General features: G+C 41.6%; 1 protein-coding gene across 1 annotated transcript in view; it reads right to left on the bottom strand.

Moving 5' to 3' along the window:
• Positions 1-247: 247 nt before the first annotated feature.
• Positions 248-14,984, bottom strand: part of LOC138637813 (collagen alpha-1(IX) chain-like) — a 44,654-nt gene continuing 29,917 nt past the window's right edge. Inside the window, exons 13-18 of the mRNA XM_069726745.1 lie at positions 14,052-14,084; positions 13,809-13,955; positions 13,331-13,507; positions 1,540-1,630; positions 1,284-1,361; positions 248-1,141 (exon numbers count right to left, since the gene is read on the bottom strand). Of these exons, the coding sequence (XP_069582846.1) occupies positions 963-1,141; positions 1,284-1,361; positions 1,540-1,630; positions 13,331-13,507; positions 13,809-13,955; positions 14,052-14,084 (705 nt within the window). The 3' untranslated portion in view covers positions 248-962. The remainder of the gene's footprint in view (positions 1,142-1,283; positions 1,362-1,539; positions 1,631-13,330; positions 13,508-13,808; positions 13,956-14,051; positions 14,085-14,984) is intronic.

The raw sequence follows: 14,984 nt of genomic DNA, 5'->3' as shown, positions 1-14,984 counted from the left end.
CACAATTGATGGGCTTGACATTTGTTTTCTACCTCCGTGCACTTGACCATTGTGCCTTTTTGTCTACAATAACCCAAGTTTGATAACAATGCAATGCTCCTGAAGGGGAGGGGGGTTATGCATAGCAAATCTTTACCCCATATCAAAGCGTCTCCAAAGCCGCAACGTGATATATCTTGTAATCAATGAATAGGATATGGTAATACATTAAATATCTACAATACCAATAAGACAGACTCGTTCATTTAAATCAAATCATCATATTTATTTACGCATTCATCTGTTACAATCCAGTATTGACTTTTATCCTTTCTCTTACCAGTCCACCCCCATCCCAAATTTCTAATTTTCTAAATTTTTAATATTCAACAGTGAGACATACATTGGAGGTATTTATTAAAATGGATCTGTCAAGTGGATATAGGCAGATATTTAGTTTGTCAGACTCAGGACTGGTTGAAAAATCCGATATACAAACTTACACATGTCAGTCACTGTGTGAGAGGATAAAACAGTGAAACAGGGCTATGAATCTCATCAGCATGTACAGTAAACAGTTTTTGTAATAAAATCCTGAATGAGATCTTGGAAATCTGTCCAAACTCAGGGACACCAATTCTCTTATTTGCTTATCTTTCTCGAGGGTAATTTAGAGACCTGGCAAATCTTCTGTAAGTCAATTGAAATGGCTTATAAATTACTATATCACATCAATATTATATGTACCGTACTCTTATTTCTGAAAAAAAGGAATAGTTTTAATATTTTTTTCTTTAATAAATAGCCTACTGATAAATCATCTAATGTTCTCTAATTTTGCACAATCTAAATTCTAATTCTTTCAAACTTTATCAATAAGCATTTACAAAATTATATAGAATCTTTTTTTAATCTTTCAAATTTTTTAAGCCACCTCATTAACCACTTAAGGTTAATTCTTCATAACCTTGGATAATTTGTGTTTAGAAATCTTCTGTAGGTTCTCTTGCTGTTTCCGTTAGATCACAAACAGCAGGTAAGCATGGACCTGGTGGTCCCCTTACTCCTGTATAACCAATGTGTCCAGGTTGCCCTCTGTGACCACGAGGACCCAATAAACCAGGTTCTCCATCAAATGCTGGACCAGTCTTGCCTCTTTCACCTAAAACACATTTTAAACAAAGTGTATTTTTCTTTGATGATTCATTTGTTTTGTATTTTGGTCAACACCAAACATGCTTAATTTATGTACATTGAAGACTAAAATACTGTCTTTGAAAATGCAGAGTAAATATACTTTTTACCTCTTGGTCCTACATCTCCTTGAAATCCTACTAGGCCATATCCTTTTGGACCCTGATCTCCTTTTTCTCCAGGTTCGCCTGCATAAGTCAACAACAATATGATTGTGTAATGGATGATTTCTTCATAACTAATAAACTAATTTCAAATCCCATTTTTGTAAATGATATCTTACACCATAAACAATTTATGAAAAATGAAGTGAGGAAAATTTATAGGAAATGTAATACACAACCAAAAGTTTGTTAAAAATAATACCTGTCTGCCCTTGCTTTCCAAGATCCCCAGATTCACCATAAAATCCTTCAGGACCATCTTCTCCATCAATTCCATTCAATCCAGGTTTACCCTAAAGTAATATTTTATAATATTTTTTATAAAATAATTTTTTTAAACACTTTAACAAAAATGTACTTTGAGGTGTGCAGGTTTTATAACTGTGGTGCAGATCATACCAGCTACTGCTCTTACTTAGACAATTGTAAGATGTACCAGACTTAGTCAATCCAGGATTTGTGATAAACAAATAAATCAGCTGTGTATGCTACTTTGAATTTTTATTTGACCTCTGTATTACACCGATCTATCAACTGCAACAATTTTAATTACTTCCTCCAAATGGACATACTATTATTTTCTACAGTGATAGCAAGATAAGAGCTAGAGGCATGCAAAATTCTGTATTTCCATGTCACTATAAAGCTAAGATCACAAGACCAGAATTTCAGTGCAATTGCTGTCCAATGAAAAAAATGACAGCACTCAGACTAATCTTAGTCAATGGACTAACCAGATGACTGTTTTTTTCACACAACCTAAACCACCATGTATAAACAAATACCAGTGTAATGTTCTAGATAAAATAGGGTACTTAATATAGCTTCACCAATACGATAAAAGCAGATAAAAGCAATATGGCGAAACAATAAGACTGATGTGTTTCTGACCTCGCGTTCCTTACTCATGGTCCAAAAGGACTGCACAGCTGCACAGTTCTCCATCCGAGATTGTAGGTATGGAGATATTAGCCACTAGAAACAATACTCTTAGGGAAGAATACTTCAGAAAATATGGAATTCAATTATTAAAGCGGAAAAACGGTAACATCCTATGTACCTTTATTCAAGCGCTAACACGCATTCCTGCAGAATAGAGGTACAATACAGTCGTATGCTTCAGCTCTTAGGGCTCATTCAAATGAATGTATTAAATGGACGTGTGCTGTCAGTTTTAAAATATAATAACACGGGATGGCACACTGACTTATGTAATTCAGTTGGACTGTCCAGAATAGTTTTACACATGGACTAAATGTCCATGTTAAAAAAATTGCTGCATGCATAATTCTCTTACATATTTCAGATGACACCTATTCAAGTGTGTGTGTGTGCCACAAAAAAAATCTGATCCCATATGAATCAAACATATAGCATTGATTTTTTATGGATACATTGCAATTCTTTAACCCCTTCCCGACCCATGACGCCACGTAGGCTTCATGAAAGTCGGTGCCAATCCGACCCATGACGCCTATGTGGCGTCATGGAAAGATCGCGTCCCTGCAGATCGGGTGAAAGGGTTAACTCCCATTTCACCCGATCTGCAGGGACAGGGGGAGTGGTAGTTTAGCCCAGGGGGGGTGGCTTCACCCCCCCCCCCCCGTGGCTACGATCGCTCTGATTGGCTGTTGAAAGTGAAACTGCCAATCAGAGCGATTTGTAATATTTCACCTATTATAACGGGTGAAAAATTACAATCCAGCCATGGCCGATGCTGCAATATCATCGGCCATGGCTGGAAACACTAATGTGCCCCCACCCCACCGATCGCCCCCCCCCCCCCAGCCCCCCGATCTGTCCGGTACACTGCTCCGGCTCCCCTCCGTCCTGTGCTCCGCTCCCCCGTGCTCTTGTCCGCTCCCCTTGTGCTCCAATCACCCTCCCCCATGCTCCAACCACCCCCCCTGCACTCCGATCCACCCCCCCCCTGCAGTCCGATCCACCCCCCCTGCAGTCCGATCCACCCCCCGATGCTCCAATGCACCCCCCCGTGCTCCGATCCACCCCCCCATGCTCCGATCCCCCCCCCCGTGCTCCCCCCCAACCCATCATACTTACCGATCCTGCCGGGGTCCGTCCGTCTTCTCCCTGGGCGCCGCCATCTTCCAAAATGGCGGGCGCATGCGCAGTGCGCCCGCCGAATCTGCCGGCCGGCAGATTCGTTCCAAAGTGCATTTTGATCACTGAGATAGATTATATCTCAGTGATCAAAATAAAAAAAATAATAAATGACCCCCCCCCCCTTTGTCACCCCCATAGGTAGGGACAATAAAAAAATAAAGAATTTTTTTTTTCCACTAATGTTAGAATAGGGTTAGGGGTAGGGTTAGGGGTAGGGGTAGGGTTAGGGTTAGGGCTAGGGTTAGGGCTAGGGTTAGGGTTTTGGTATGTGCACACGTATTCTGGTCCTCTGCGGATTTTTCCGCTGCGGATTTGATAAATCCGCAGTGCTAAACCACTGCGGATTTATGGCGGATTTACCGCGTTTTTTCTGCGCATTTCACTGCGGTTTTACAACTGTGATTTTCTATTTGAGCAGTTGTAAAACCGCTGTGGAATCCGCAGAAAGAAGTGACATGCTGCGGAATGTAAACCGCTGCGTTTCCGTGCAGTTTTTCTGCAGCATGTGTACAGCGATTTTTGTTTCCCATAGGTTTACATTGAACTGTAAACTCATGGGAAACTGCTCCGAATCCGCCCCGTTTTCCGCAGCGTGTGCACATACCTTTAGAATTAGGCTATGTGCACACGGTGCGGATTTGGCTGCAGATCCGCAGCGGATTGGCCGCTGCGGATTCGCAGCAGTGTTCCATCAGGTTTACAGTACCATGGAAAACCAAATCCGCTGTGCCCATGGTGCGGAAAATACCGCGCGGAAACGCTGCGTTGTATTTTCCGCAGCATGTCAATTCTTTGTGCAGATTCCGCAGCGTTTTACACCTGTTCCTCAATAGGAATCCGCAGGTGAAATCCGCACAAAAAACACTGGAAATCCGCGGAAAATCCGCAGGTAAAACGCAGTGCCTTTTACCCGCGGATTTTTCAAAAATGATGCTGAAAAATCTCACACGAATCCGCAACGTGGGCACATAGCCTTAGGGTTAGGGTTGGAATTAGGGTTGTGGTTAGGGTTGTGATTAGGGTTATGGCTACAGTTGGGATTAGGGTTAGGGGTGTGTTGGGGTTAGTGTTGGAGGTAGAATAAAGGGGTTACCACTGTTTAGGCACATCAGGGGTCTCCAAACGCAACATGGCGCCACCATTGATTCCAGCCAATCTCGTATTCAAAAAGTCAAATGGTGCTCCCTCAATTCCGAGCCCCGACGTGTGCCCAAACAGTGGTTTACCCCCACATATGGGGTACCAGCATACTCAGGATAAACTGCGCAACAATTACTGGGGTCCAATTTCTCCTGTTACCCTTGTGAAAATAAAAAAATGCTTGCTAAAACATCATTTTTGAGGAAAGAAAAATGATTTTTTATTTTCACGGCTCTGCGTTGTAAACGTCTGTGAAGCACTTGGGGGTTCAAAGTGCTCACCACATATCTAGATAAGTTCCTTGGGGGGTCTAGTTTCTAAAATGGGGTCACTTGTGGGGGGTTTCTACTGTTTAGGCACACCAGGGGCTCTGCAAACGCAACGTGACGCCCGCAGACCATTCCATCAAAGTCTGCACTTCAAAAGTCACTACTTCCCTTCTGAGCCCCGACGTGTGCCCAAACAGTGGTTTACCCCCACACATGGGGTATTAGCGTACTCAGGAGAAACTGGACAACAACTTTTGGGGTCCAATTTCTCCTGTAACCCTTGGGAAAATAAAAAATTCTGGGCTAAATAATTATTTTTGAGGAAAGAAAACGTATTTATTATTTTCATGGTTCTGCATTATAAACTTCTATGAAGCACTTGGGGGTTTAAAGTGCTCACCACACATCTAGATAGGTTCCTTTCGGGGTCTAGTTTCCAAAATGGGGTCACTTGTGGGGGGTTTCTACTGTTTAGCCACATCAGGGGCTCTGCAAACGCAACGTGACGCCCGCAGAGCATTCCATCAAAGTCTGCATTTCAAAACGTCACTACTTCAATTCCGAGCCCCGGCATGTGCCCAAACAGTAGTTTACCCCCACATATGGGGTATCACCGTACTCAGGAGAAACTGGACAACAAATATTGGGGTCAAATTTCTCCTGTTACCTTTGGGAAAATAAAAAATTGCAGGCTAAAAGATCATTTTTGAGAAAATATATTTTTTTTTATTTTCATGGCTCTGCGTTATAAACTTCTGTGAAGCACTTGGGGGTTCAAAGTCCTCACCACACATCTAGATTAGTTCCTTTGGGGGGTCTAGTTTCCAAAATGGGGTCATTTCTGGGGGATCTCCAATGTTTAGGCACACAGGGGCTCTCCAAACGTGACATGGTGTCTGCTAATGATTGGAGCTAATTTTACATTTAAAAGGCCAAATGGCGTGCCTACCCTTCCGAGCCCTGCCGTGCGCCCAAACAGTGGTTTACCCCCACATATGGGGTATCAGCGTACTCAGGACAAACTGGACAACAACATTTGTGGTCCAATTTCTCCTATTACCCTTGGCAAAATAGGAAATTCCAGGCTAAAAAATCATTTTTGAGAAAAGAAAAATTATTTTTTATTTTCATGGCTCTGCGTTATAAACTTCTGTGAAGCACCTGGGGGTTTAAAGTGCTCAATATGCATCTAGATAAGTTCCTTGGGGGGTCTAGTTTCCAAAATGGGGTCACTTGTGGGGAAGCTCCAATGTTTAGGCACACAGGGGCTCTCCAAACGCGACATGGTGTCCGCTAACAATTGGAGCTAATTTTCCATTCAAAAAGTCAAATGGCGCGCCTTCCCTTCCGAGCCCTGCCGAGTGCCCAAACAGTGGTTTACTCCCACATATGAGGTATCGTCGTACTCGGGAGAAATTGCCCAACAAATTTTATGATCCATTTTATCCTATTGCCCATGTGAAAATGAAAAAATTGAGGCGAAAAGAATTTTTCTGTGAAAAGTACTTTTTCATTTTTACAGATCAATTTATGAAGCACCTGAGGGTTTAAAGTGCTCACTAGGCATCTAGATAAGATCCTTGGGGGGGTCTAGTTTCCAAAATGGGGTCACTTGTGGGGGAGCGCCAATGTTTAGGCACACAGGGTCTCTCCAAACGCGACATGGTGTCCGCTAACGATGGAGATAATTTTTCATTCAAAAAGTCAAATGGCGCTCCTTCCCTTCCGAGCCTTACCATGTGCCCAAACAGTGGTTTACCCCCACATGTGAGGTATTGGTGTACTCAGGAGAAATTGCCCAACAAATTTTAGGATCCATTTTATCCTGTTGCCCATGTGAAAATGAAAAAATTGAGGCTAAAAGAATTTTTTTGTGAAAGAAAAGTACTTTTTCATTTTTACGGATCAATTTGTGAAGCACCTGGGGGTTCAAAGTGCTCACTATGCATCTAGATAAGTTCCTTGGGGCGTCTAGTTTCCAAAATGGGGTCACTTGTGGGGGAGCTCCAATTTTTAGGCACACGGGGGCTCTCCAAACGTGACATGGTGTCCGCTAAGGAGTGGAGCCAATTTTTGATTCAAAAAGTCAAATGGCGCTCCTTCCCTTCCAAGCCCTGCCGTGCGCCCAAACAGTGGTTTACCCCCACATATGAGGTATCAGCGTACTCAGGGCAAATTGGACAACAACTTTCGTGGTTCAGTTTCTCCTTTCACCATTGAGAAAATAAAAAAATTGTTGCTAAAAGATAATTTTTGTGACTAAAAAGTTAAATGTTCATTTTTTTCCTTCCATGTTGCTTCTGCTGCTGTGAAGCACCTGAAGGGTTAATAAACTTCTTGAATGTGGTTTTGAGTACCTTGAGGGGTGCAGTTTTTAGAATGGTGACACTTTTGGGTATTTTCAGCCATATAGACCCCTCAAACTGACTTCAAATGTGAGGTGGTCCCTAAAAAAAATGGTTTTGTAAATTTTGTTGTAAAAATGAGAAATCGCTGGTCAAATTTTAACCCTTATAACTTCCTAGCAACAAAAAAATGTTTTTTCCAAAATTGTGCTGATGTAAAGTATACATGTGGGAAATGTTATTTGTTAACTATTTTGTGTCACATAACTCTCTGGTTTAACAGAATAAGAATTAAAAATGTGAAAATTGCGAAATTTTCAAAATTTTCGCCAAATTTCCGTTTTTATCACAAATAAACGCAGAATTTATTGACCTAAATTTACCACTAACATGAAGCCCAATATGTCACGAAAAAAGAATCTCAGAACCGCTAGGATCCGTTGAAGCGTTCCTGAGTTATTACCTCATAAAGGGACACTGGTCAGAATTGCAAAAAACGGCAAGGTCTTTAAGGTCAAAATAGGCTGGGTCATGAAGGGGTTAACATAGGAACTGTATTTGGCAGTGTAAATTGTAATACCTGCTTATGTATAAAAATGTCTTCCATATCAATGACCGACATTAGTGATGGGCGAGCTGTAAAATGCTCGGGTACTCATTGCTCGGGTTGAGCCAATTGGAATACTCGGGTACTCGACCCGAGCACGAACCCAATGTAAGTCTATGGGAAACCCGAGCATTTTTACCGCGATCGCCCCGGGGGTCCTTTTAAGGCCTAAAAACATATGAAAATGATGGAAACACTGCTCAAATGACACAGGAACATCATTGGGATCGCCCTTGGAAGCATTTCTGACTCCTAGGTCACAGCTGTAAGCAATGTTGTCAGAGTTTCACGCCATTTTTACAGGTGCATCAAAAAACTTACAAAAACAAAACCAAAATGGATTTTGCTGGGAAATATGTTAAGATACATCCTTTCCAGGGTAATGAGTCAAAATAATTAACCCCAGACCAAAATGTTCCTCCACCACTTGGGGTATGTTCGCAGCGTTTTTTGATGTGTTTTTCAACTTTAAGATTGCTTTCAACTAATACAAATGCATTCACTGGGAAATGTCATTGTAACAACCCTAGCTGGCCATGTGGTGTGTGACACATAAGGGGACACATCTTGTTTCATTTATGAAGGAGGGACTCTTAAAGTTACAAAGCCTATTTTTAGAGGGGCATCAGGCGACATTAATATTCTTAAAGAGCCATTATTAAACAGTGGGTCTCCTATGCTGTTATTGCCTATGTAGTGAGTGGCTTGGCTGCCAAGAATTATTATGCACCCCAATACTCCTTTCACGAGAGATACAGGAGGGCTTCCTGAAAAAATGTTGCATTGAATGCAAGGCCTGCCCTGCTATAAAGTCATATGTACCCCAGGAACCATTTCAACCAAGGTACTGGATGGCCACAGGAAAATCCACTTCACATTATTCATTTTGTACTCCCATACTGTTTTCTTATGTATTGACTGCAAGGCCTGCCCTGCTACTAACTCATATGCACCCCAATAAGACTTTGAACCCAGGTACTGGATGGCCACAGGAAAACCAACTTCACATTATTCATTTTGTACTCCCATACTTTTTTTATGCATTGACTGCACAGCCTGCCCTGCTACCAAGTCATTTGAACCCCAAGAAGCCTTTGAACCCAGGTACTGGATGGCCACAGGAAAACCCACTTCACATTCTTCAGTTGGTCCTGCCATACTGTTTCCTTATGCATTGAATGCAAGGGCCGCCTTGACCCAAATTTGCATGCACCCCAATCCCCCTTGGAAGAAACATGGAGGAGGGCCTCATAAAAAAAACTGTCCGATTACAAAGGAGCGGGTCCCCTAGACTTGTAATCCCCATACACTAAGTGTATGGGCTGACAAACATTTCCCCATTTAAAAAATTTTTTTATGGGGATCATGGACATCCTTGCCAAAAATTGACTGGCTGTAACAGCATAGAACACGTTCACGCTGGTGTTCTAGTGGTGGTGGATGATGAGACGTGGAGGAAGGCCTCATTAAAAAATAGACCCAATTTAAAGGAGCCAGGCTCCTAGACTTGTAATGCCCAAACACTAAGTGCATGGGCTGACAAACATTTCCCCCTGGGGGTACAACATTTTTATTTTTGATAAGTATTTAGGGGCATCATAACAACACCCTTGGCCAAAATTGAGTGACTGTTGCATCACGGAAAACCTTCACCGTCGTGTTCTAGTGGTGGTGCCTGTAGAGACGTGGAGGATGTCCTCATATGTCTCTATTCCCAATCTAAAGGAGTGTGTCTCCTACATTTTGAATGCCCATACACTAAGTGTATGGGCTGACAAACATTTCCCCATGGGGGAGTAAAAATTTTTTGGTTTCAAATTAGTAAAGGGCATCATAAAAACATCTTTGCACAAAAATTGAGTGACTTTTGCATCATGGAATACATTCACCCTGGTGTTCTAGTGGTTGTGGATGATGAAGATGAGGATAAGGAGGAGGATAACACCAAATAGACAAAATCAGGAAGCGTATACCCATGTGTGATTGTGAAGAGGTGCATGAGACTACACCTCCACAAAAAAGACAATGTATTTGAGGCTATGCTTTCATTCGATGGTGTACAGACGTCTTGCTCAATCCAGCCCTTGTTCATTTTTATAAGAATCAGCCTGTCAGCATTTTTAGTTGACAGGCAGATGCACTTATCAGTTATAATTCCACCAGCGGAACTAAAAACCCACTCTGACAGAACGCTAGCAGCAGGGCAGGCCAGGACCTCCAAGGCGTAGAGAGCCAGTTCATGCCACATGTACAGCTTGGATACCCAATAATTAAAAGGCACAGAGGAATCACGGAGGATGTTTGTACGATCAGCAACACTCCCTCAGCATCTTCCCAAACATTGCACTTATTGTGATAGCACCACTAGCCTCTGTGCCGACGCGATGGGAGGGTCTGAGAAAACTGTCCCAGAACTTTGCCATTGCTCCCCTGCCTGTGCTGGATTGTACTTCTGTCTCTCGCTTGTACTCCTTGGTTGTACAACAAACCCTGACGTCTGCTGCCAGTGTTCTCAGATGGGAATTTTTTTAGTAATTCCGCTACAAGGGCCCTCTGGTACTTAACCATTTTAGTACACCTGTCTGCCTCTGCTTTCACTATCAGATCAAGCAGCTGCAAGTAGCTTTTGAGAAAACGTTGAATGATGAGGTTAAGCACATGGGCCAGGCAAGGTATGTGTGTGAGCTCACCTTGCCTCAGAGCCGCCACCAGGTTCCAGCCATTGTCACACAAGACCATGCCTGGCTGTAGGTTCACCAGTGTCAGCAGTGTCATCCAAAACTCTGACTGCTCTTTCAGTGCTGTCCACAACTCTTCAGCATGTGGTGCTGGTTTATCACCTATGCAGATTAGCTTCAGCATAGCCTGTTTCCGCTTGGCTGATGCAGTGCTGCAGTGCTTCCAACTTCTGACTGATTTGCTCATTTCAGAGATGGAGGCTGAAGAGGAGGAGGAGGTGCAGGAGCTGTAGACTGTGGGGGCAACCCTGAGTGACGTAGGGCCAGCAATCCTCGGCATTGGGAGGATGTGTTCCATCTCTAAGTCCGACTGGGTCCCGGCTTCCACTATGTTAACCTAGTGTGTCATCAGTGAGATGTACCGTTCCTGCCCACAAGCACTTGTCCACGTGTCCGTGGTAAGGTGGACTTTCCCAGTAACAGTAGTGTTCAGAGCACGGGTAATGTTGTGGGACATGTGCTGGTGTAATGCCGGTACGGCACACCGGGAGAAATAGTGGTGAATGGGGACTGAGTACCTTGGGACGGCCGCTGCCATCAGGTTGCAGAAAGTTTCCATCTCAACAAGCCTAAAAGGCAACATTTTGAGCACATGCAGACAAGAAATGTGAGAATTTAGTACTGTGGCCCATAACAAATATCACGGAACCTTAAATATATATGTTGCAAAACTTGAAAATGACACTCAAAATGCCTAAATTGATACCTGTGAGCCATTGTTTTACTAATACAAAATCACATAGAAAAAAATAATGCTAAACCAATAGGATTTTTATGGATTTGGCATATGTCTCCGAATGCAAGCCTATCAAAATAAAATAAAACGTTTGGCAGGTTTTTGCTGTTTGACCACAAAACTTTTTTATTCAAGTAATTTTTATTAGTACATCGACTATTAAACAACCACAGTAAATGAAATCCAGATACTGATCTTGACATAACTGCAATGACTGCAGTTATGTTTGATTAAAATCCTATGAGGATTATAATATGAAAATAAAACAATTAATATACAGATTAAAGATGATATCTTTTATAATATGAAAAGAAAACAAGTAATCTACAGATTAAAGATGACTTATCGTTTCCTTTCCTCGTTAGCTGATAGGGAATTGATGATTTTAACCCCTTTCTGACATTAGACCTAATAATCCGTCTATGTGACCTGGGTCTATCTGGCCAGGGACAAATTACTACGTCTATGTGATCGCCCGCGTCCACGGGTGGTCTGCGGGCGATGGCCGCCAGGTGTCAGCTGATACTGATACCCGGCACTAAGAGCCAGGAGCGGACCTGGCACTTTAACTCCCAAAATGCTGCGATCGAATGAGATTGCTGCATTCCAGGAGCCAGCAGAGGGCTGATAGCCCCTCTGCCTTTGGATCGGAGACCCTGCGGTGTGATGCAGGGTCCCGATCGTTGCTATGGTGACCCGATATAATCATGACGAAATCCGGGTCACCAGAACTAGGAAACATGCTCTTCATGTGCAGTGCATGTTCAGCAAATCTCTCTGTCAGTGCAGAGCAGACAGTTTCCATACTGTAGGAGCGATCAGCCTGAAAAAATGATAGCCCCGCAGTGGTACTAAGTAAAAAAGTTTTTTAAAAAATCAAAAATACTATTAAAAAATCAAAAGATATTGTATCTATAAATAAATATTTGAATGAAAAATATATATATAAACCATAAAAGTACACATATTTGGTATCGCCACATCCACATTGACCTGTCCTATAAATCTGTCCCGCTAATTAACCACTTCAGTGAACACCATAAATAATAAATAAAAAACAAGGCAAAAAAAAAATGTTTTATCATCATACCATTGAACAAAAAGTGGAATAAAACGCGATCAAAAAGACAGATAGAAATAAACAAGCTGCCATATTGCTCCATCAGCAAAAAGTAAGAAAGTTATAGCTCTCATTATAATGCGATGCAAAAATAATTATTTTGTCTATAAAATAGTATTCATTGTGTAAAAGCGCCAAAACATAAAAAAGATATAAGTGGGGTATCGCTGTAATCGTACAGACCCGAAGAATAAAACTGCCTTCTCAGTTTTACCACACACGGAACGGCATAAACTCCCCCCCCCCAAAAAAAAAAATCCTGAATTGCTTGGCTTTGTTCATTCTGCCTCCTAATAATCTAGAAAGGTATCAAAAGATGTCATGTGCCTGAAAATGGTACAAATAAAAACATCAACTTGTCCCACAAAAAAGAAGCCATCACATGACTGTGGGCCAAAATATGGAAAAATTATAGCTCTCAAAATATGGTGATGCAAAAACTATTTTTTGCAATAAAAAGCGTTTTTTAGTATGTGACAGCAGCCAAACATAAAAACCCAACAGAAATCTGGTATCACTGTAATCGCACCGACCCGAAGAATAAAGTCACCTTATCTTATACCGCATGAGGAATGGCGTAAAAAATTAAAAAAAATTATTCACCTGCTGTTCATTTTTTTCATTCTGCCTCCCAAAAATCGCAGTAAAGCTTGGCGCACATTTATCTTGTGCTCTGCACTGAGCGCTTGCATCGCGGTTTAAATGTAAATCTCTGAAACACATGATTCAGACAGAACCCTGGGTAGAAGATTCCCTATAATGAGGCAGATTGAAGCATTGTGGACCCATAGGACCTGTGATTCAGTGGTGTCCGTCATTTTAGGATTGCAAAAAAGTGTCTTCGACCACGACTAAATTACTCATTGGTGAAATATCTCATTAAAATCTAGTTTAGGTTTTAAAAGACTACTTACTTGTTGTCCAGGTGGTCCAGGAGATCCAACTGATCCTGGTGCACCCCTTGGTACTTCGCCAAATAACGGGCAAGCACTGGCACACTGACGTCGTACAGACTGGGCATATGATGACATTTGTTCAAGGACAACTTTCTGACACACTTCTATGACACGAGAGGCTGGGAAAGAAGGTCCCTGTTACAGGAAAATAAAATATAATGTTTAACAGAATTAGTAATATACTTATGAGCGCATGATCTTACAGTGAAATAATTCCATTTTCTAGCCATAATCATTTACCTATAGATACAGAAACGTCATGCAAAAAATATTCTATCCACTGGTCATCACTAGTCTTGTTACTGTATTTATATGACAGTTACCAGTAATTTTGTAACAGACTATATTAAGCATCACTTTCACAACTGTATTTCTTTGTTGAAAGTTATGTCTCTTTATGTAAATGCATATCACTATATTATTAGCTTCTCCTTACCCTGGATCCCATAGGCCCAATATCTCCAAGGATGCCAGGATCACCAGGAAAGCCTTGCTCTCCTGGTTGACCACGAGCACCAACTTCTCCTGGAGGACCTCTTCTTCCAAGTAGTCCTTCAGGACCTACTGGTCCACTGTCTCCAACCTGGATAGTTACTATTTGTTAGTAATCAATTTTAAACAAGTCAATGTATAATGTATTTACTTCATACATACAAGCATTGGAGAAAAACACACTTACTTTTCCTTTCGGTCCTTTAGCTCCTTTTCCTCCCTAAGATATTAATTAGTTACCAAAAATAATTAATAGAAATAATTAACAAAATGCTAAATGCAATATATGGGAGCAAGCAATAAAACAGTATACCTCTGTTCCACATTGATTGTAAAATCCCATTCATCTATGCAACACATGTGTCTACTGCAGTATACCACATTCAGTCTTGTTCTGTACAGAACTTCAGCATGTGGCCTATAGATTAAGCAGCAAATTTCTTTAGATAGCAATGAGTTACCTCGGATAGTTTAGTGAATCCTGTATTGAGCAGGGAGTTGGACTCAATGACCCTGGAGGTCCATTTCAACTCTAACATTCTAGGATTCTATTACTATGATTGTACTCAATGTGAGCAATATTAGGGTAAAGTCTGTGTTGTTGTGCACAGCTCCCCAGTACAGAACCAATTGGCCTCCTTGTACAGCTGCACAGTCTTCGTCAAAAAATGTATGAGAGGAGATATTAACTTCTACAACCAATACTTTTAGAGAAGAAAACATATTTAGATATCGAATCCAGTGACTCAAACAGACGAACAGTATCCATGCACTTATATGGGTTCCTACATAAGAGAGGTACAATACACGCTTCATCCTTCAGGGCTCTTTAAGATGAGTGTATTATATGGATGTGTGCAGTTTTAAATTCTGATAACACAGATAGCACACTGATGAATGAAAGTCAATAAGGCTGTTTAGATTATATGTTCTTCATTCAAATGTAATGTTAAAAAAATAACAGCATGCACTATTCTCTTCTGTATGTTGGATGAGACTTCCCCATTCAAGTCTCATAGGTTCATATTGCGTTAGTGCAACCCGTTTAGCGCTAGCGCTAGAGGGTTGCGCTAACGCAATGTTTTTAATGGGGCCGTGTCCCAGGGTCGCGGTAACGTCC

Source organism: Ranitomeya imitator, chromosome 5 (genome assembly GCF_032444005.1).
Source record: "Ranitomeya imitator isolate aRanImi1 chromosome 5, aRanImi1.pri, whole genome shotgun sequence".
Lineage (NCBI taxonomy): Eukaryota > Metazoa > Chordata > Amphibia > Anura > Dendrobatidae > Ranitomeya > Ranitomeya imitator.
Note: the sequence above shows the minus strand (reverse complement) of the source record. Positions and strands in the feature narration are given on the sequence as shown.